Source organism: Drosophila obscura, unplaced genomic scaffold (assembly GCF_018151105.1).
Source record: "Drosophila obscura isolate BZ-5 IFL unplaced genomic scaffold, ASM1815110v1 contig_46, whole genome shotgun sequence".
Classification (NCBI taxonomy): Eukaryota; Metazoa; Arthropoda; class Insecta; order Diptera; family Drosophilidae; genus Drosophila; species Drosophila obscura.
The window spans coordinates 2,916,380-2,937,061 of NW_024542835.1; the positions used below are offsets into that span (position 1 = coordinate 2,916,380).

The following is a 20,682-nucleotide window of genomic DNA, read 5'->3' on the forward strand; positions in this document are numbered from 1 at the left end:
TGACTTTTTTCTCTTATTTGGAAGCATTCAAAATGTTAGCTACTCGAAAAATTTGCCCGACAAGCAAAAGTGTTGACAGTTGAGCGAAAAATGGAGCCGTCTTCAAACGGAATCCAAATTAACGCAATGTAATTTGACATTTTCGCATGTCAAATTCAACAGAAACTTTTTTCCACCATCATTTAATGAATTGCAGGAGTATATTTTATTCGTTTTTTATGCTATGTTCTTTTTAATGAATTTCCTTCGAGACAAGCGTCGGGAATGTCGCCTCGTGCGTGATTAAAGCAAATTGATATTGGATTTCAAAATGTACGCTTGACATTTATTGGACAGTCGAGGGGGACTTGAAGATAAAAAGGTTGAGCAACTGCAATCGTCGAGAATTTGTATTTCTCAAGAGACCTCCAGTGGATTTCCTGGCAATATTTCTTATTGTTTAAATCTATGAAAGAGTTGACTCAATCTCAAAGCAAACACCTTGAAACAACCTTCCCGTCAGGCAGCCCCAAGTCAACACTTTACACCCTATTGAAAATAATACTAAGCTGACAATTGTATATATGGGTGCACACACTCACACAGCATCATGGAGGATAAAAAATTTGTAGCATAGATTAAGGGGCTGTCCTCGCTTACATATCCGAGTCCACCAGCCAAGCGCTCGGCAAATACAGGAAAATTCCAACTAAAACTAAGCACACGCATCGAGAGCCAGATCCAACCAACGAGAAAGGGACAGAGCAAACATTACAATTACAGTTCTGCGGACAGTTTTCCTCTTGCAATGGTGAAATTTATTACGTATACGCAGCGTGCACCAAGACGTTTGCATTGCACTCCTTCAGCTGGAAAGGATTGCATAGGTTAGGGATGCGTGTGTGAATGTGAATGGGAAAAGCAGCTAACCGTGTGAAAACCAAACATTGAGAACAAATTCACACCGCTGACAGGTGGCCCAAATTTTAAGGGAGAAAAACAACAAACTTTACAGGGGATTTGTTAGGTTTATTTCACAATTTTGATTGCGTTTTGAGGATATTCTCACGGAGCAGAGCTTATGCTGATTGTTTGCCGGGCTGCCCTCCACTTTTGCAGTAATCTGATCTGATATAGTAGCAGAAATTATTGTTGGCTTCTAAGCATTTGTGAACTCATTAGGTAGCTATGCGCAAATTCCCCCACGCACACACTTCAAAGTTATGCAATTTAAGAGTCAAGTTACTTTTGCCATTTTCAATTGAGATTTATTGTGGAGAACCGCAAAAATTTTACGAAAGCATATGCGTCAAGCTGAAGTTGATGGGCAGCACCAGCAGCAGCAGCCCCTTCAAATTGAGTTGTAAATGTGGAGCACTTAATTTACCTGAAGCTGGCAGGGGCTGTGCGGCAAATGGGTTTGGACGGGAACAAACAAGTTTTATAGGGCAGCTGAGGGGAAAGTTCTGATAAGCCCAGTTAATGGAAGAGCAAAAGTTGTGGGACGAGAAGCCCCTGAGATACAAGGGATGATGAAGGGTTTCTCACAAAACTGTTTCGAGTTCATTTATTATCTATGCGAGCCGCATAAGTAAATACAGATATCTTGTTTGTGGGCATAACTTTTGCCATCAGTCTTAAATATCAAGTAGCTAATGAAAAATAATAATTAGCCACAGATAAAATACTTTCAAAAGTTAACAAAGCAAAAAACTGAATCATTTGAGTCATATTCGAATCATATTCGCTACGTTCTGATCAACGGTAGAGTAATAGTTAATAAATTCAATATAAACTATACGAATGTATAATATCCGGTACGATAAACACAACTAATTTAAGAACCACTTGCCATAGATTTCAGTTAGTTTTAGTTATCCGAAAAACCTCCTATGGCTTAACCAGCCTCATTATAGCCAACCGCACATTAATGAAATCTCCACAGAGATACATATGGATGTGTGTTTTGTGTGTGTATCTATGTGTCTCTCTGTTTGTCTTTAAGTGTGTATGCGTGGCAAGCAAGCAGCTGAAATTTATATGCCACAAAATGCACACAGTGGGAAGGAGTGAGGATAATCCGAAGCGATGGCAAGTAAAGTGGAGACGATGCCAATGACTTGTCCTCTCCATGCAGGCCCTGCCACCCCCATACCCATGGCTCGACTGACGCTGATTGATTTGAATAAACGCGCGCATATTTATCAAATTAGCCACAAGCACCACGGAGGGAGACATATAGCCTCTGCCGAGATGTGAATGTGGATGTGGATGTGGATATGGATCTGGATGGGGTAACTACATATAGACACATTCATGACTCGCACAAAGTGTCATCAACTAATCAAGCAGCAGGCGGCGAGGAGCAGAGGAAGAAATAGACAGATGAAATGAAGATGAATCTTTTGTGGTCAGTGAAGGCATAAATTTCACCAGAGAAAGATACAGAGAGCGAATGAAAACCTAAGCGGTGAAAAGTACAAACATCATAATAAATAGGCGCATCAAATTGATAAAATGTTGAGCATTCTTGCCTGATTTTGATTTAAATGCCCTGCCATAAATCAATAAATAAATGAATAAATATTACATCCTTTGTTCCCAGTCCTCACCCCGTAATAAATAATACTCGTATTGTCTGAGGGAGATTTTGCCACAATTTCGCGCTGTCCATTAGCGCATGGCATGAATAAACAGCCGGATCCGGAGCCGTAGAAAGGGCCAGAGCTAGAATGGGAACCACATTGTCCGGCTGAGACCATTAACATGCTTTGTTTAGTCGGGGGAAATAATAATAATAAAATGGGCTAAGCCTTTTCCCTTCCTTTCCGACAGCAATTTTAATATTTACTTAGCGCCTTTTTAATGCATTTCCTAAGATTTCACTCTGTAAGCAGCTGGAAGGCGGAGGTTTAATAAAAACTTGGCTAAAATATAAAATTGAGAGACGCAGCACTGGACAAGGGTTAAGCTGGAACAGAGAGAGAAAGCGAGCCAAAAAGCGAGAGAAGCCAAGAGCGGGTCCATAATTTTGAATAATTTTGTTATTTATTTCTTTATTTTTTCGGCCAAGGAACAACACCCACAAAAGGAAGCCCAACAATAAAACCAGGTCCTGGAAAAAGGGGAGTCTGTTTGATGGGGTTCTGCCGTATATATTTTCATTAAAACCCATAATATTTAATGGTCTTTTGGGGGCGAAGAACTGTTAAAGTATTTTCCGTCTAATTAAACGGGTGAGAACATGCATATACATACATACATACATACATATATAAGAAAAAGTTGTGTGTTGATGGGAAAGTTTTTCCACCAACTGCAGGAAGCACAAATCAAATGTAACCAAAAATGTTCTTTTCGTTTGCATTTGTTGCCTTTAGCAGAGACTAACCACATGCCTGGGGACGTGCGAAACAATAAAACAAAGAATTACATTAAATAATTGAATTTAGTTGAACAAAAACTGAGAAAACAAAACAAAAACAAAAACAAAAACCAAAACATAATGTAAAGTTATGCTGACGAAACGATAAATGAGGTCACTGCACGGTGGCGTATATGTAATTCCATCCCACACGGCCAGGGGAAGGCAATAGCCAAACTACAGCCAAAATGAAGGGAAATACCAACCAAAAATGCCTTTTTATTGAAATTTATTGCGCAAGTTTCGGCTCCCCATCAGCCCCACACAATCTCACATATTTCAATTAGTTTCAATTTGGCTAAAAAGGCAAACAAAAAAACTATTTCCAAAATAGTACAAGAGCAAAAAATGCAGCTGCACAATAGAATTTTGATTGCGGCAAATGCTAGCATGGGTGGAATGGGATTATTGTTTAGGCTCTTAACAAAATACAATAATAATCGTATATTACGCATACGCACCATGTGCCCACGAAGAGGCACCAACCCTTTTGATTACATAGCCATAACCAAAGATATATTTGCGGGCAGGCGTACGTACACATGCGTGTGTATCTATGGCAACATCCGTTGAGCGTTCAACGATGGCCAGCTGCATTGGCCATCGAAACGGAAATGAGAACTCAACGCAGCGGAAATTTAATAACGACCAACAATTTAGTCAACTGTGGAGGAGGGCGAGCAAGAGCGGCAGCAGAAGCATGAGGCAGCAGGCGATCGTCCACAGTGTGGCCAGGAGGAGGACATATTTATGCGGCCATTTTGAGTGACCGCACAACTGTGCGGCAGTCAACCCATAACCATCGCCCAACCATTGCCCCAACCATCGGGCCACCACCGCACCAGCAGCCAAACCAGCTGCGACCACGCCCTCCAATTGTTGTTCATTGACAAATGACCATTTCATATGTGAAATGGCAATTCAATTGATTTCTCTGCGCCAAACCGTTTGCAATTGAAATGAAAATAGTTCAAATATGTTTCAGCCATTGCGGCCACCCTCCCGTCGCAGTAATGAGAAGTATTTCATAAAGCCCCAGTCCTAGCTCCAGTCCCGGTCATAGTCCCAGAAACAGCCACATAAATTGATATGGGTGTACGAGTATGGGCGAGAAAAACTGACAACAAATTATCAATAACAATGCGTGGGGGGGCAGGCTGCCACGGCGGAGAAATGTGGAGAGCCAAAACGGCCAAATGGTATAGGAATTTATTGCCTAGAACAGTTCAAGTATGTCAACGGGCGTAATAATAAATTTTATAGTTTAATTTGACATGGCGCACAATTCTGCTGAAGAGCCAAAGATAATGTTGTCAACGATATTGGAATGTCATAAATTTCCTCAACTTTCATGTCTACAAAAGAAATAAATAAAAACCTTCAGTAGCCGTGCCCTGGCCAAAAAGGAATGAGAGCGATAAAGAGAGGACCCAGAATTGAGATGTAACTGCACTCAAATAAATAATATCAACAGGTTTAAAAATTATGCGATACCTTAAAAATATTTTTAAAAGTAAGAAATGATTTCCGAAAATTTGTTCTTTCGCGGAGAAGCTGAGATGCTTCTAAGGAAGATATTTCCGCAAATAAAACTAAAAGAAGATAATTCTATGTCTGAAAAAAGTAACTCATTTATCATCTAAAACGAATCGGAGGAAAAACAATTTTGTTTGAAATTAATTAGCCTAATCGCCAGCTGCGCAAGTCACCCAACCATTCGAGATGTACTCCTGTCAAAAGCCTGTCAACCTTCCGGCTGCCACTCCTTCGTGTCCTACCAATCAAGTTTATTAAATGCCGCCTGCCAGGGTTCAATTATCTTCCTGACATTCTTTTTGAAGCCAGTTGTGTTTTATAATTCATCCAGCACACTCGCTGATACGAGTATGTCGTCGTATGTGGATGGCTAAAACGCAGAGATGACTTCGCCAGCTGTGTTTGTCAGATAACAAAGGAGCCCAGGACTCTGACACACCCACTCACCCTTTCCCAAGAAGTCCCAAAGTCCCCATTGTGCATTTCTTTGGCAAAGATTTGAGTGCTGATATATGTATTTCCAAGCGAATTCTCACAAAATTAAGTTATGCAGATGAGAGCCATTATAAAAGTGTTGGCACAAGTTGTTAATAAAAATGTGAAAAATGTGCAAAGAGAAGACTCAAATTTGATTTAATTTGCGTCGAGTAATTACAATTGACACCAAGACAAACTCTCAACTTGTGTTGAGCTCCAAAGGGCTGCACAGAGCTGAAGAGAGCAGTAAATTGCGTCTTCCCAAAGCTTAAGCCAAAAAGTAAATTTCCCTTTATTTACTTTCATTTAAACGAATTCAGAGTCGTCAGGAGAGCTTTTCCTTTTCACACTAGACCACAAAATAAAGAGAATTTGCATAACAAAAGGCATTCCAGCTGCTGCACCATGCAAACATTGCTAAGTCGATTCTTAATTTTCAATTAAAATCCAATTTATCAAGAGACAAAGCGTCGAAAAAAGGTTCTTTGTTCTTCACTCTTTTTGTTCATGAATTATAACTTGAGTGAGAATGAGATGAATCTGATGGAGGTTGGCTTTGGGAATGCTCGAAGAACTCGTGTTTCGTGCAAGCCTGCAGCTAAACCCCAAGAAAAATCATTGAACTCAAGTAAGTCGTTTATTAAACACTTTTTATGCAAAAACCTTAAACCAATTAACATATTAACAATTAAAGATTAACAAATAAAAGAAAAGTACTGCTGAAGCAAGCTTAATTCGCTCAACATTAACCTCAAGTCTACAAAAGTAGATTACAGTGCATCACACTTTTTCGACATTCTCAAGAACGCATAGGTATCTACGAAACCCAGTACTTCCTTTCTGCTCTCGTAGAATCCCTGGCTATCCAATTTTCTGGCCAGTAACCTAAGCGAAGAATATCCAGCCACATGCAAGCTCAACAGAAAATCAGAGATCGCCGCATATATTTCTTCTTCTAGTTGATTGAGAGAATCGCAAGTGTTCTGACAGGACAAACGAAAATCATGCAAGCAATTCACCAAAATGGAGCCAACATAACAATCATTACAGGCATAATCCACATACATTTGAAACAGCCTGTAGAACTTCTGTTGCCGTCCTTCCAAGTCGAGGATGAGACTGAAGACTCTTTCCAAGTAATCGCTGCACCTTTTTACAGTTTTCATTTGAAACGAGCCGAGCTTGATGGCATCCAGATAAATTCTATTGGCCTCGAGCATTTCGTCTATGCTTCTGGCCTTTTGAATAGCCAGCTTGAACTCGGCAAAGGCCTCGTTCAACACATCATGCAGAAGGTAGCTCTTCAAAACATCCATTAGGTCCAAAAGGATGTCGATCAGTTTATCAAAGTGACACTGCACATGCTCCAAGCACTTATTGTCCAGGTGGGTACGTTGACGAAAGTGCCAGTGTTGTCTCATAATCCGTTCGCAGAGTACATACTGGGCGTGATGGAACTTCCATAGGCCGGGGAAGACCGACTCGTACTGTTCAAGACTTTCCCCCAGCAGTGCTATCCAGTGGATGGGTAGCTTCCAATGCAGGACAAACCGGGACCAACATTTTGAGGCTTCCGAAATGGTTTCCCCAACATACAGATCTGGAACTCGGATGGGCAACATATTGCTTATCATATAGTTCAATTGCTCGAGATCATAGAAGCTTGCTGGCCCCTCCAGCACAGGCTCAAGTAATTCTATTAACTGGCTCACAAACTGCACATCGCTTAGCAGCAAGTATTTGTGTAGGTTTTGGAAGAGGGTCAATGGTGCAGGTGTATAATCGTTAAGACATCTCAAAACCTTGCCACACACGTCCAGGTGCAGTTCGGAAACGAGTTGATAAAGTGGCTCCTGGTCTCCGTTCTGATAGAGCTGCTGAAAAACGTCAAGCAGTCTGTAATGCAGCTCTATCGTTGAAACGATAGTTTCTATATTGGAAAATAAGTATAATCTGGAGTACATATGGTTTCTACCTATGCTGATCATCAGCATGGATAGCCGACTATCGAAAAACGTTGAGAAGGCTTCTGCCAGCTGAAAACGTTCCTGCCAAAATTTATCTGTGGTTAATGCCAAACTCTGAACAATGAAAAACTCTTCGCATCCCAATTCCGGCAGTTGACCCTGCAATAGCCAGCGGTTGAGCTTGATAAGCAGTTGGTGGCTGACGATCATCAACCACTTTTGAACTGTGACTTCTTCCCTTTCGACTCTTTGACCCAACTGATTATAAAGCGATACGACACGAGATTTTCCGTTCTTCACAATGAGAAGTAGGTTGAGAAGCAACTGAAACCTCTGCTGGTAGCCACGAGTGCGCAAGAAGAGACGAAGTAAACTTCCGCGACTAGTCAACTGTTCATTATGGAATTCATGGAAGGACGAAAGTTCTGCACGAATATATTCCGCCAGAGCTTGGTTACTTTCGCCCTGTTTGGCGAGCTTTTGCATCTTTAGCTTCAACGAGCGATACAAGTATCCGACATGGCCCAGGGCCAGAAGCAAATAGGACTCGCTGATGCTGTGTTGATGGTGGGGGTACCGAAGCAGCAGTCGGGAATTCAAGGCTGACCGTCTAAGATAGGGCGACTCAGAGCCCAGCAGGCCATCGAGTCCATCCCGATAGCGATCTTCGTCCGTCAGCTCTTGGCCACCACGATCTCTCAGCTGCCAGCGCCATGTATCGTAGGCCTCTCTCTCTTCACTGGTCAGTAGTTGTGTCAGCTGACACCTTCCCAGTCTGTTCAACCAATCTGAGTCAGTGATGTCCTTGGGGAGGCCTTTCTTCATACTGCGCAGGAATTCCTTTAGACGTGATAGTATCGAGGACACACTGATCTGTGTAGAAGGTGCATTATCCTTATGTGCCCTTACCTCATAGAACTGGTCCAATTGTTCAAAGAAATTGGGAGCATTCCGATCATCTGAGAGCCATTGATAGCCGGGATTTGACTTGAAGAGTTTGAAAATATAACGCGGGGCCGCAAAAATGTGACGCTGATGTTGCCATTTCGATGCGAATCCTAAGTCTGTTTGCTGTTCCATATTCACAGTAAGAGATCTGACGGCTTGCAGGTTGTCCGAACAATCAAAGAGTTCTTTGAATTCATTTTTAGATTTCTCTCTGGGTGGAATCGAAGTAACTTTTTTATTGTGCTTTTCTGCTGTCAATCTGGACAAGGAATTATCTGCTTCCGGCAAGGTATTTATCGGAACATCACAAGCAGTATGACTCAATCCTGACGATATATCTTCCAGACCATCGTCCAAAAAAGATAAATCTTCAGGCCTCTCTTGGGGGAATTTCTGCACCTGATCTGAGTCTGTTCTTGGACCTCCTTTAACCATCGTTGTCATATTTCGTATGAATTCCGATATTAAATGTTGGGTTTGTTTCAGATGCTCCCACGCCAAATCATCTTTATTCCCATGAGATTCGCGAACAATTTCTTGCGCTGCATTTGATTGCTGACCCACAGGAATATCAAGTGCAATTTCCATCGGAATATCTAACGGAATTGCCACAATATCATTAACAGGAATAGCCACAGAAACCTCTCTTGCAGCATTCAAGGGAATATCTCCATCATCGCGGACAGGAAGTTCATCCGGGTCATCCGTAACAGACAGTCGTGTACCTACAGGAATATCCAAGGGGAAATCTACAGGCATTTCCCTCTGGACATCTGAAGGTACCACAACGGAAGCATCTTCAGCAGCATTCCCATTAAAATTCAGAGCATCTGTGACACTAGCACTTAAATCTAAATGTCCATTCACATGGACTTCAACATTAGACTCCTCATCGGTGGATGCATCAAGACGTGCCATTATCTTCTGAATGTTTATGTGTAAACGATCTACGCATCTTAGACGGAAACTTAAAGTTTCCTCAAGACCCATATCCTTGCTTCGATCCTCATCGAAAAGCTCGCAGCAAAATTTGATGTATTTCATACGCTCGCGCTCGTCCGGCTCCATGTTAGAAAGCTCCTTACAGAGATACAGAAAGACATGCTGCTCAGCCTCGTGTAGGGGCTTCTCCTCAGTATCTTCTCCCTCCTGCAGATCCTCGAAACGCAGACGGATATCATTAAGCAGCACCACTTCCATCGAATCATTGGTTGAGGTTTTACTTTTATCCAAGACTCGCATTATCTGGTGTATATTAGGATGATAATGTCCAAGGGTAACGCTCAACTCATAGATTCCCATAAACATATCGTATTCCCCGCTATCAACGGCAGAGTCAAAATTATCTTCGACTGCACAGGTTTTGAGTGATGATTGTTTGCTATCCATCTCGCGCTGAATGAAAATGATGGACATTTATAAATTAAATTCGAATATTTTTTATATATCTTGAACTTTTCTGATACTGAATGTAACTACTTTCTCAGTGCTATAATCTATGAAATAGGATTTCATTCTACTTTATCTCTTGCCATGTTTTAGTGTTACTCACTCCCATCGCAGCATTCACAATAATTAACCCATAAATCTGTCACAAGATTGTCGACAAGTGGAAAAACTAAACCCAGCCATTCAGCAAAAATTGCGATGCCTTTGCACCTTTCACAGCGGCAGTGGCAGCCGCCGCAACCTTTTGCAACTCCCAGCCAACTTTTCATTCATTATATGGCTCTCAACGCGCACGCGAATCTGGAGTGGCTGGAATGGGCGGTGTGGGCGCGCTGCTGGAAATGTATGACGCTACTTTTAACCTCAGACCGTAAAAAGTTTTGCTGCAGCAAAGGGAAACTATGCAAAGATAAGTGAAAAAGATTATATATGCATTGTACTAAAATTTACCGCCAACATGAATGAGTCGGGAGTCGGGAGGAGGAGGTCGACGCGGGTTGAGTTTCAGAAAAAGAACAACCAAATTTCGTTACGGGAAAATGGCACAAAATTTACGTGCAGACAAGTCAAACGAAACGGAACAGGAAGCGGAAACAGCCATTTAAAAAGAAGCCGCACAAGACAACCGCCAAAGTAAGAGACAGAGAGGGAGAGAGAGAGAGAGAAGGAGAAGGAGACAATTTTATCAAAAAGAACTCCGGTTTTGGCAGCAGGCCTTTCCGACTAGCCTGAATATCCAACGACAGAGGCAACAGGCTTTCGGGTCAAACGGAGAACATTTATTCTGCATTTCCGTGAGAGGAAAATTGGTTGCAGAAATCCACCAGTCACCCACTGAATAAAGTGATTTTCTTGTGAAATGTAGCACAGCGATTCCTCTACGGGATTTCTAAATATTCCTAAATTATTGTTAAGTTGGCCTGCAACAGTATTTATTATTTTTAATTATATTTATGTTTGTTTAATACAAAAAAAAAAGATATATGGCCTATCGGTTTGGACTTGGTGCATTGCTTAACCAATCTGGAACCAATCTCAGCTTCTTTCTGAACACAATGCATCATGATTGGCTGGCCAAAGATATCACAAAGCAATTGCTTCGCCCCAAAAAATTCTCCACTTTTTGTCCATCTCAATATTACCCCCTATCAGCCCTCGGCAACTTCATCGAGCAGTGTACAAAAGCCTTGCCCCGACTGTGAGATATAACTACGGACCCACTCATGTTGTAGTTACCGATTCATGTGCATGTTGAGCAAACGACTTCAGTGAACAATGCAAATAATTGTCAAACTTATCCCGACACAAAGCGAGTCGACCAAAGTCTGGTGAAGGAGAGGCAAAAAAGCTAAAGCCAAACCCTTGCAATGAAAGGAAGCATATGATTTTTATAGCACTGCCAGCAGGCATTGTGCAGAGTTGTTGGAAATCAGTGAAGAATGGGGGAAAAGATGAGGAGATATTGAGCGGGGAATGCGCACAGAGCTATGGAGGGGGAGGGCTGCTGATTGTCTCAGGCTTGCATAGCTCGACGATTGGGGCGTTGGATGACGGGAGAAAGGCATTCAAACGTGCTAAGCGGCTCTTTAATCGCGCACAAATACGAAAAGTGCAGGACAAATCGACAAGTGCCACAAGGAGGAGCCGCCAGGAACAAGAGACAGAGGAAAAAAAAAGGTGCACATTGTTGGTCGTGGCCCCCTGTCATTGGCTTTTCACATTTCAATGAACGCGACTACAGACTGAGTTTGGAGTTGTAGTCTCCTCCCATCGCCATCTCCCTCCCATCGAACAATGAAAGTCAATAAATTTGATTTGACATTTCCTTAAAGGACGCCCCCAGAATCAGTGCCGCCCCCGCCACAGTTTTTGCGCTGATTTTGCACATTTCCGCGTTTGTTTGTCGCCAAGTCTCAATTGTAATTTTATTATTATGCCTGACACAATGTCACACATTCTGTTTTTTAATGATCTGGGCGTTCTTTGAGCCATGTTCTTGTCAATTGAAATGGCAGGAGGAGTGTGAACAGCAAAGTGCAATGTCTTGTCTAGGGCTTTATATTAGGTGCACGAATAAAAGGAATAGAAATTGTCTACTGTGGTGAACTTACTTTAACCTGGTGGAATACCTTTTATTCGTTTGATTTCATTCGAATATTGTGATTAAAATAATTATATGAGTTTAGTTTTCAAAACTTTCTTGCTTGCAATTCGAAACTGACTGAAGCTGTAGGTTTTCACTGGGGTAATACATCAAACATTTTGCCGTAGATTCTGCTAATCAAACCCAAATCTAGCGAATGCTAATAACTCATTTAACTTGGCTGCATTATGTGCGTACAGCCAGCCACCGCCGTTCCCATCCTAAGTCTCCCAGGGTACGAGGCCGCCTCTGCAGCCCCTGCTAATATCGAACTCCGAACCACATAAAATTAATCATTGATTCTTGGCCTCGGCGTCGGCCTCGGCCCGTGTGTGGCTGGTGTGTGCTCGAAATTTATGCATTGCAGCAAGTTTGCCGTAATTGAGACTGGAAACTGCAATTGCTGCATAACGTGGCCAGGAAATTAATTTACAGTCAGTACTAACTTTTGATTACCAAACATCTCCGGAGAATGCAGCGGGCGCAGGGGATTGGCGAGCCCTGGAGTTGGTTTAGTCGGTACGAGTATTTACTGAGCGCATGTCGAGTGCGCTTTAAGAATCAAAATGCCGACTTGGAACCGTAACACTAATTAAAGCACAAAGGCAGACCCACTTGCGGCAATTAGACGACGAGGGGGGCCAGTAGAGAGCCGGAGAGACAAAGGGAGGACAAAGGACCTGACAATTACGTGCCACATTTTAAGCGTAATTTTATTACCGACATCGAGAGCCAGCTCATATCGTACTCGTATGTTTATGTCATAAGCTGCTACTTACTCGTAAGTGGAGCGTTCCCCCCTGTCCTGTCCACAAGCACGCACACTCAGAGATGCTCAGACGCTCGGATAGTCCTTTGGCATAATCCTTTTCGGGGGCGTTCTCGCATTTAGACATTTGCCCAGGACATACAAAATTTAAAACGTTCTCAGACTGTGGGTTGTAATTACATTGTAATTGCAACTTCCTGTCAGCTCTCGTACGTATGCTCCTTGCTGCAACAAATTGCAGCAAATTTAATGCTTATTACATTTTGGTATTTAATATGAAAATGAAATGATCATTTTATCAGATACGGGCAGAGAATAGTCAGTGCTCTCTACACTCTACACTTGTTCTTTACCTAAGGCAGAGAGGAAAAATAGGGACTACTTTGAAGATTTTGAAGACATTTGACTCACAGAGAGAGCAACTTAAGGTCTTACTTAAGGAACTCAAGGAAATCTTAAGCTGCATGTATGTATTTCCCTTAAGCTATATTATATTCAGTAAGTATACCCAGTAGAAGTTTCAGATGGGTTCAGATGTGTTTGGATAAATAACAAAGCAATCCTTAAGCGCATAAAACCTTCGACTTTTCTGAATCGATTTATATTTAAACGACAGCGACAATAGCATAGGGGATTAAGCTTATTGCAAGACCTCAGGGCTAAGTCCTTCAATATTATTTAGGTATTTAGCCTTACGGTTCATTGCATAAATTTAAATGGCAATTTCCTCTGGGCTCAAAAGCCCAACAATCCAAATTCGATTCGAATGCAAAATGTGGAGTTTGTTTTGTTTTGTTTTGTTTTGTGGCTGCTTGAGTTATTATGACATTGTGTGGGCATCAAGTGCGTGAATATGTGAGAATTGTGTGCTCATTTGTGGTTAATTGAATGCATAAATTGCAGGTTTCTGGAATTGAGGCATAATGTGGATTTAATTGGCATTCGCATGGCAAGGAATGTCCAGAGCAGGTCAAACAAATTATTAAAATCTAAGCGGAAGTGTCATCGGACACTGGGCCATCCCATGCCACCCCTTTTAGATTAAAATTCCCCCAGCAATGGCTACTCTTTCATTTCCTTGGCCATGCAACAAATTAAAAAATTGTGCAACAATTGAAAGCACTCAAAAAGCAGGCAACAGAGGAAAAAGAGCGGACAAATTGTCAAGAAAGTGCAGCGATGCTCATGCCACTTACAAAACGTTGCAATAGAAGGAGCCAAGACAACGGCCAAAGTGCGACAAGAAATTAGAAAAGGAATGGAACTGATGGCAAAAAATAAACTGGAACCAAATGCCAAGCAGCACAATGGGATGAGCAGGCTGTCCCGACTGAATCGAGGGTCCAAGGACTAGCTCTAGCTGCCAGTGTGCACAGTGAAGAACGGGTCGGTGTTGGTGTTGGTGTTGGTGTCGGTGTCTGTGGCACGTGCAACACTTGCCACAGTAATTGATAGCACGCTAGACTGATTCGTAGTGCAACTCAAGGCAGCTTTTTCCATTCTGCATCGCTGCACGACAAATTTATTTTTGTATTTTTATAATACATACTTGTTTCCGCTGCCGTCTGTCGGTGATGTTGCAAAGCGCAGTTTCCATTTAAGAATGCATTCAACTTGCAGTGCATTCAGCAATGTTGGAATGCTTAAGTTCCTAAAACGGCAAAATCGCTGGGAAATGTAAACATAATGGGACGAATGTCGTGGCGATATATGTCATAGACAGAAGATAGTTTTGTGCACCACTTGTCGTCTGTCTAAGGGAACTATATGAGGTGAAGTAACCAGAAATGTGTTGCTGAGCGACTAGTTTTTAGATACAAACACAGAGGAGCAATCCATGTGTGGATTCGCATGTTAATGGTGTCCTATTGTTTTATGACTATAATGTTGTCGGAATTTAATCCGTTTAATTTTAAAAGTAGCCCTAGCAAACACTCGTAAATTGAGCAAGTCTGATCTTTTTGTTTTAAGTAATTTTGGAACAAAAAAAAACCCTTCTCCGGCAAATCTCATGCTAGTCAGAAACAAATGGTTGAGTATTATTGTCCGATACCCATCCAAAATTGTGTTATAAAAAGCAATTTGTTAACGCCATAAAAACTCGACCCGCTCATACCATTTTTTTCGATTCCGTCTTGTTTTTATTACAGTCGATGACCAATTTGAAAAGCAATATGTGGGGGGACTGGGACTAGGAATGGGTCTGGGATTGGGCCAGCGGTTAGTGTCCGCCAATCATCAGGCGGCACCCAACCAGTGAACTCTTTTGGACTGCTCTTCGGACTGTCCCTCAGTCCTTCGATGGCTCGAATTTACAGCAGCTATTTATTTTTGGCCAGCATTTGCGCCACATGTCGCACGGCATGGTGTGGCGGGAGTGGCATGGCTCTGCTCTGGCTTTGTTTTTCTTTTACGAGTGGGAGTGCATTTGTTGTTCATTTCATTTAAATTACCCTGTGGCTGACCTCCTTGTCACAACATGTCGGTGGCGTCATATTGAAACAGTTTTGTATCCACAATCTACAATCGAATGCTCATTGAACGTTTTTTCTACTCCACCCTTCCCTCGCTGCCGTGTGTTTTTCCGTTTTTGTTGGGTTGTTTTCGTATAGGGGTTATTGTGGTTTTTTAATCAAGTTGTATGTGAACAAATTTTGGTTAACCGATTGTTGCGTGGGTGCGGAGTGGGGGTGGTGGAGCTAACAAAATGGGGAATACCATGCAAAGAATTCATTGCGTATGCAATTGAAAATATTGAGTGCACAGGATATGCGATTCAGTGTGTTTGAAACCAGTTAAGAGTTGGAATTTTAAGCAGAATACAGACCTTTATTTATAAAGTGTGGCGTCCAATTTATTTGGCTTAGCAAAGAAATTTCTTTGTAACGTTCAGGGCTTACAGCTTTTAGCCCCTTGATTGTGGCGATAGGAAAGAAAATAAATAAATAATTTTCCATTCTTCATCCTTACGAGAATTTTTAGATTGATATATGTACGTACTCGGGTTCTATGAAGGGCAACCAGTGTTGTATTAAATTTCTATGCACTACCAGCATCTAATATATGCTTTTAAATATCTATGTAACGGCACTAAAAAATTATTGCATGGCTTTTGGGGCAACACACTCAAATGTGTAGAAAGGCATGAGCATAATACATTTTACGACTTTGTTATATGTCCGCAAAAGTATGTAAGATTTTTATTTGTCTGGCTGACTGGTGCGCCTTATACGAGTATACTTTGTGCTTCTTTCTGGCTCCCCAAGGAAAATGGAAGACATACGAGGTTTTATTATATTTAAATTACACAAAGCATTAAATATAATTCACTCACTACGCTCCATTTACTAAGGCTATAGCAGAGGCACACACACACGCACACACACATGAAGACATTACGTATACGAGTACTCGTGTGCAACAACAAAATGCCGCTGAAAATCGCTGTAATACTTTTTCATCAATTATATGATGCGCAAAAATATATATGCTGAGATTTACAATATCAAACATGGCACACACACACACACTGCCTCCTACTCGTTCATACGAGTACACCCATGCATGGGCATGGGCCCACAGAAGTATGTATGCATGTATGCATGTATGTATGTATGCCGACATGCTCTAGATGGCAAACGCGTCATACTTTACTACTTACTAAATCCATTACAAAGTATTTACGTAGAAAATTGCTTTATATCTCTGCATATCTCTACGTCGACGTCATCGTCGTTGTCCTCCGCTCTATCTGTGTGTGTTAGTGTATGTAAGAATATCTGTGTTACTACAGCAAGAAAAAATGTAAGTACGTGGGAATAATAGTAAAGGAAACAAGTAAGAACGCCATAGTCAACATACCGACCATAAGATACCTCGAGATACTCAAGCACAATCAAGTATTGGTGGATTGTTTGATTGAATCTTTAAAAATAACCTTGCCAGTGGGTGTATTTGTTGATTATAATAGTGTATTGATGATGGAAAAGAGAAATATCCAAAAAGGACCTATTCTATTAACGTCTGCATACACTTGCACGAACTCAAAATACGCGAATACTCTACGAATAATGGGAATAAAAACCTTTTTAGTGGTGTTGTACTCCCTTGAAGCAACTCCTAAGGTAGTCAGTGTGTTTGCCCTACAGCTCAGTTGCCCCAGCCACAGCTCTATCTGGCCCACCAGCAGCCAGCAGTTTGGGCCAGCGGCAGCAGCAGCAACAACCACAGCAGCAGGCAAAAAGGCTGTGTGCAGCAATTTATGTGATTTTTTCGTAAATGTCAGTGGCAAATAAGAAAATATTAAAATAGATTTGTGCACTCTGAACGCAAAGACAATGGCAGAAAAAGTACTACACTGGAAATTCAAATATGGCAGAATAGAGAAGGAGAAAAGTGTAGATTAGAAAATTTAATATAGGTTTTAAATTGAAATTTGATATACATCCTTCTGGATGTATGAATCCTCTAGCTCAAATTGTTTTTAGCTCTCTAACCAAATTTAATGAAACCACCATTCATTATTATTAATTATTACGTGCCATGTAGCCCTTTCTCTTTCCCCACACTTTCAAATCAGTTTAACCCAAGAAAGCCCATGTACATACCAAAATACAGTAAATATTTCTCCCAGTCTAGTCGCACAAGAAGCTATCAGCGAACTGATGATTTCCATTGCCAAGATGTTGACGGTAAATCACAGCCGGCTTTGCTCTGCTCTACTCCCGTGCCCCAGCATAAAGCATACAGAAAGTCGTAAAAAAATGAGAGAGAAAAGTATGCCAGAAGACGGAGCAGGATGCTGGCAGGGGAATGTCTGAGTGTCCCTATAGCTATGACTGTGTGTGTGTTTTGTGTGTGTGTGTAATTCATAGCGGATTTGCTTGTGGGGAAAATTATTCATGCGCACTTGATGATGCATACAACAATGGAGCTGATCGTAATCAGGGCCTCGTCATCGTCATCTTCATCATCAGCAGCATCAGTCGAGTCGGAGTGGGGTGGGGCAAGACCATAATCATATCAGTACATATTACATATGAGTGGCTCAAGAAAGATCTAGCTTTGAGTTCTATCTTAAAGATAAAACTGGCAGATTTGTATAATAATATTGCGACCTCATCTTAAGAACATGCATCTCTCTCAACTAAACTCCGCTTTGAAAAAGAAGAACGTTTTTCTTTCCAACCCTGGGAAAGCCCTTCTTGTTAAAACTAAAACTACCAAACTAAATGCTATCTACTTCGTTGCTGCTGGTGTTATGGTATCCTAAGTGCAAGTGGAAAAACGGCAATCGGTTGGGGTTCATTCCCAATCCGGATAGCAACCATCAATAACCGCAAGTGTAGAACTGCAATATAAAGTCTAAATCTATTTAATTTCTTACTCATGCCATTGCACGTTTCATTCGTGCTCGCATTAGGCCTTTGCCATTTCTAACATCTCCCAGGGTTGTGTGCTCTGTCTATTATAAATAACAAATCCCTAAACACGCCACTCAAAATTCAATTAAAACTCTCGAAGCGTCAGTGCCGACAGACTTCGTCAATCCCTCACGCTCCAGAGCCACAAATCCATGGGGGAGCCGAAGTCGGTGTTGGCCAAGAGAGAATAAGCAAGAAATCTTCTTTCTCTGTTTTTCCAGCCAGCAGACACAAAAATGTATAAGGAACAACAAGAATGAAATACTTTGGGATATGGGTTATTAATATACACTTTCAGAGGTAATTATAATTCTGAGAAGATACTTTTTCTTTGGTCACACAGCCGATCATTTTCAATAAAGACTGACAATTACCAATAGTGGTCTTTTTGAGCTGTAGTAGGAACTATAAGTAGGCTTCAATTTAAATTTCTGCACTAACTATGAAAAACGCAACTTAGGTGTCTAAAAATGGTTTTATTATTTTGAACAAAATTCTCCAGGAATAGAAACGTTTTTTTTTAAACATTTGAACTTATTTTCACAACACTTTTGGCATTCAGAAAAAGTATCTATAAAATAGGCCTTTGTGGGTTTCCACGCTAACACACCTTTTTTACCACGAGGTGATCATGAAAAATCGTATTAATGGTCGTTATACTAATGCCCAAGGATAACTCAATCTCACAGACATGTGACATGACTATCTTGCTCAATCAGCACAGCATCGATGCCATTGGCAATACATGATGCTTCATCAATAAAAGTTGAACTAAGCTGATCTTAAAAATGCACCTCAAATATGGTAGCAAATCATGACAAATACATTTTCATGTCTAAATTTCAATTTTTGCCTGAGATGATTTTTGATTTATCATTAATCGATATCGAACGTGGTCGTACATGAAAAATTGAATGTATGTTTAATTCATAAGACTCCAAACCTTTTTAATGCAACTGACCATTTGGTCCTAGAACGACTAGAAGTGACCTAGGCCAGAAACATAAATAGCACCCCTCGTAGTAACTAAAGTTTGTGTTTGAACGCAGTACTACGCTTAGAAATTTTAACTTCATCTATTGAGAGATCTGAATTGGTCGTCGGACTGCAAGGGTATATAAACTTCGGTATGCCAAGGCAAGCTCTTAAGCATTTGTTTAATATTAATCAACTGTTCGGAGAGTTCAGGAGGACGGAACTCCTTCCAGTCGGCATCGTCAATGCCACTTAGCACCAATTTTCAGAATCGTTTCCCTGCTTATCGCCAGCAGACAGACCTTGTTGGCAATACGACAAAGCCCAAAATGAGAGCCCCAAAAGAAGCCGGATTACTTCAGAGAAACGGACACTTAAACTTAGCCCATTTTTTCACCGACAATAGCAAATTTGCAAGCTGCAGTGTTTATGGGAAGAAGAAGGGACGCCTTGGACAAGTTTTGGGGAAGCCATTTCTGCTGGGGCCAGTTGCACATGTCTGCAACGGCATACAAATGTCATTAGGGGCGGCAGCCAGCAAAGAAAATGGTTTGTTTCCTACTTCTGTACCATCCCTTCGAATAGAGATGGCAACATGAGTGTGCCAGCGCTGCTTAATGAATATTTATCTATTTTTGTTGCATGCACAATTTTCTAGAGTCTTGCTGAATATATAAATCAATATATTAGGATTTACAGGTTAGCCTTGTTTGCTCATAAATTAACATATTTACATAAAAGTCGATTGTCTGGCAATGCATTTTGACAATTAAGAATACAAAAGTCAAGTTTTACTTAGGACCGCCGCATTTTAAGGCATAGACAGGGGGAAATTACTATATCGACTCATCTGTTCAAGCTGATCAAGAATAAATCGGAGATGCTGGCTTCTGTACATTACAAAACTTTTTCCCAATATTAATATACCATCTGCAAGGCTATACAAGAGCCATACGAGTACAAAAATACCGGTTAAATAAAGCATGGAAAATTCCAGGATACATGTAGATTCGGGATAAATTTATAGCTATCAAATCGATAAAATTTTGGTTCTGAACTTAGACATGGTCAATGGTCTTATTGAGCTCCGACTTGTGGAGCGCTATCGTTAGGCTCATTGACATCACGCTGCCATCACCATCGATGGGCATGGCCTGGCCAGACGGCGACGTTGTTTGAGCCATTTTGAACAGCTGTTTCTCCTGCTGGTTTTTTGTGTGCCTGTTAAGTATGCAGTTTTTTTCCTTCATAGGTCCCCTAGTGGTCGGACCTCAGGTCCTCTGTGTGCGTGTTAAATGTGTGCGATTTGTCGTGGTGGCTCTTTAATGGCCACTGCCACAAGAGTGGTAGTGCCCCGTTATGCTTATGGTTTTGCATGGCGGCACGTGTGGGGCATGCAGATGGCCAATGCATGGAAAGATTTCCATGGCCCACAGCCAAAGTGGGGGCTCCTCGCTCTTCTCTGGCCCCGACGAAGCAAAACTGAAATTGAACAAATTCCTGACAAATTGGAATTTGGTTTAGTTTTTTCCTCCGTTCTGCTTTCCTCTGAGCTTTCTCGGTCATTTCTTGTGCTTTGCCAGCGAAATTTG

General features: G+C 41.4%; 1 protein-coding gene across 1 annotated transcript; it reads right to left on the minus strand.

Moving 5' to 3' along the window:
• Positions 1-6,054: 6,054 nt before the first annotated feature.
• On the minus strand, positions 6,055-9,785 carry LOC111071733 (gamma-tubulin complex component 3). The gene has a single exon (XM_022363225.2). It carries the CDS (start codon positions 9,745-9,747, stop codon positions 6,187-6,189), a length of 3,561 nt encoding a protein of 1,186 aa, XP_022218917.2. The 5' UTR covers positions 9,748-9,785; the 3' UTR covers positions 6,055-6,186.
• Positions 9,786-20,682: the final 10,897 nt, after the last annotated feature.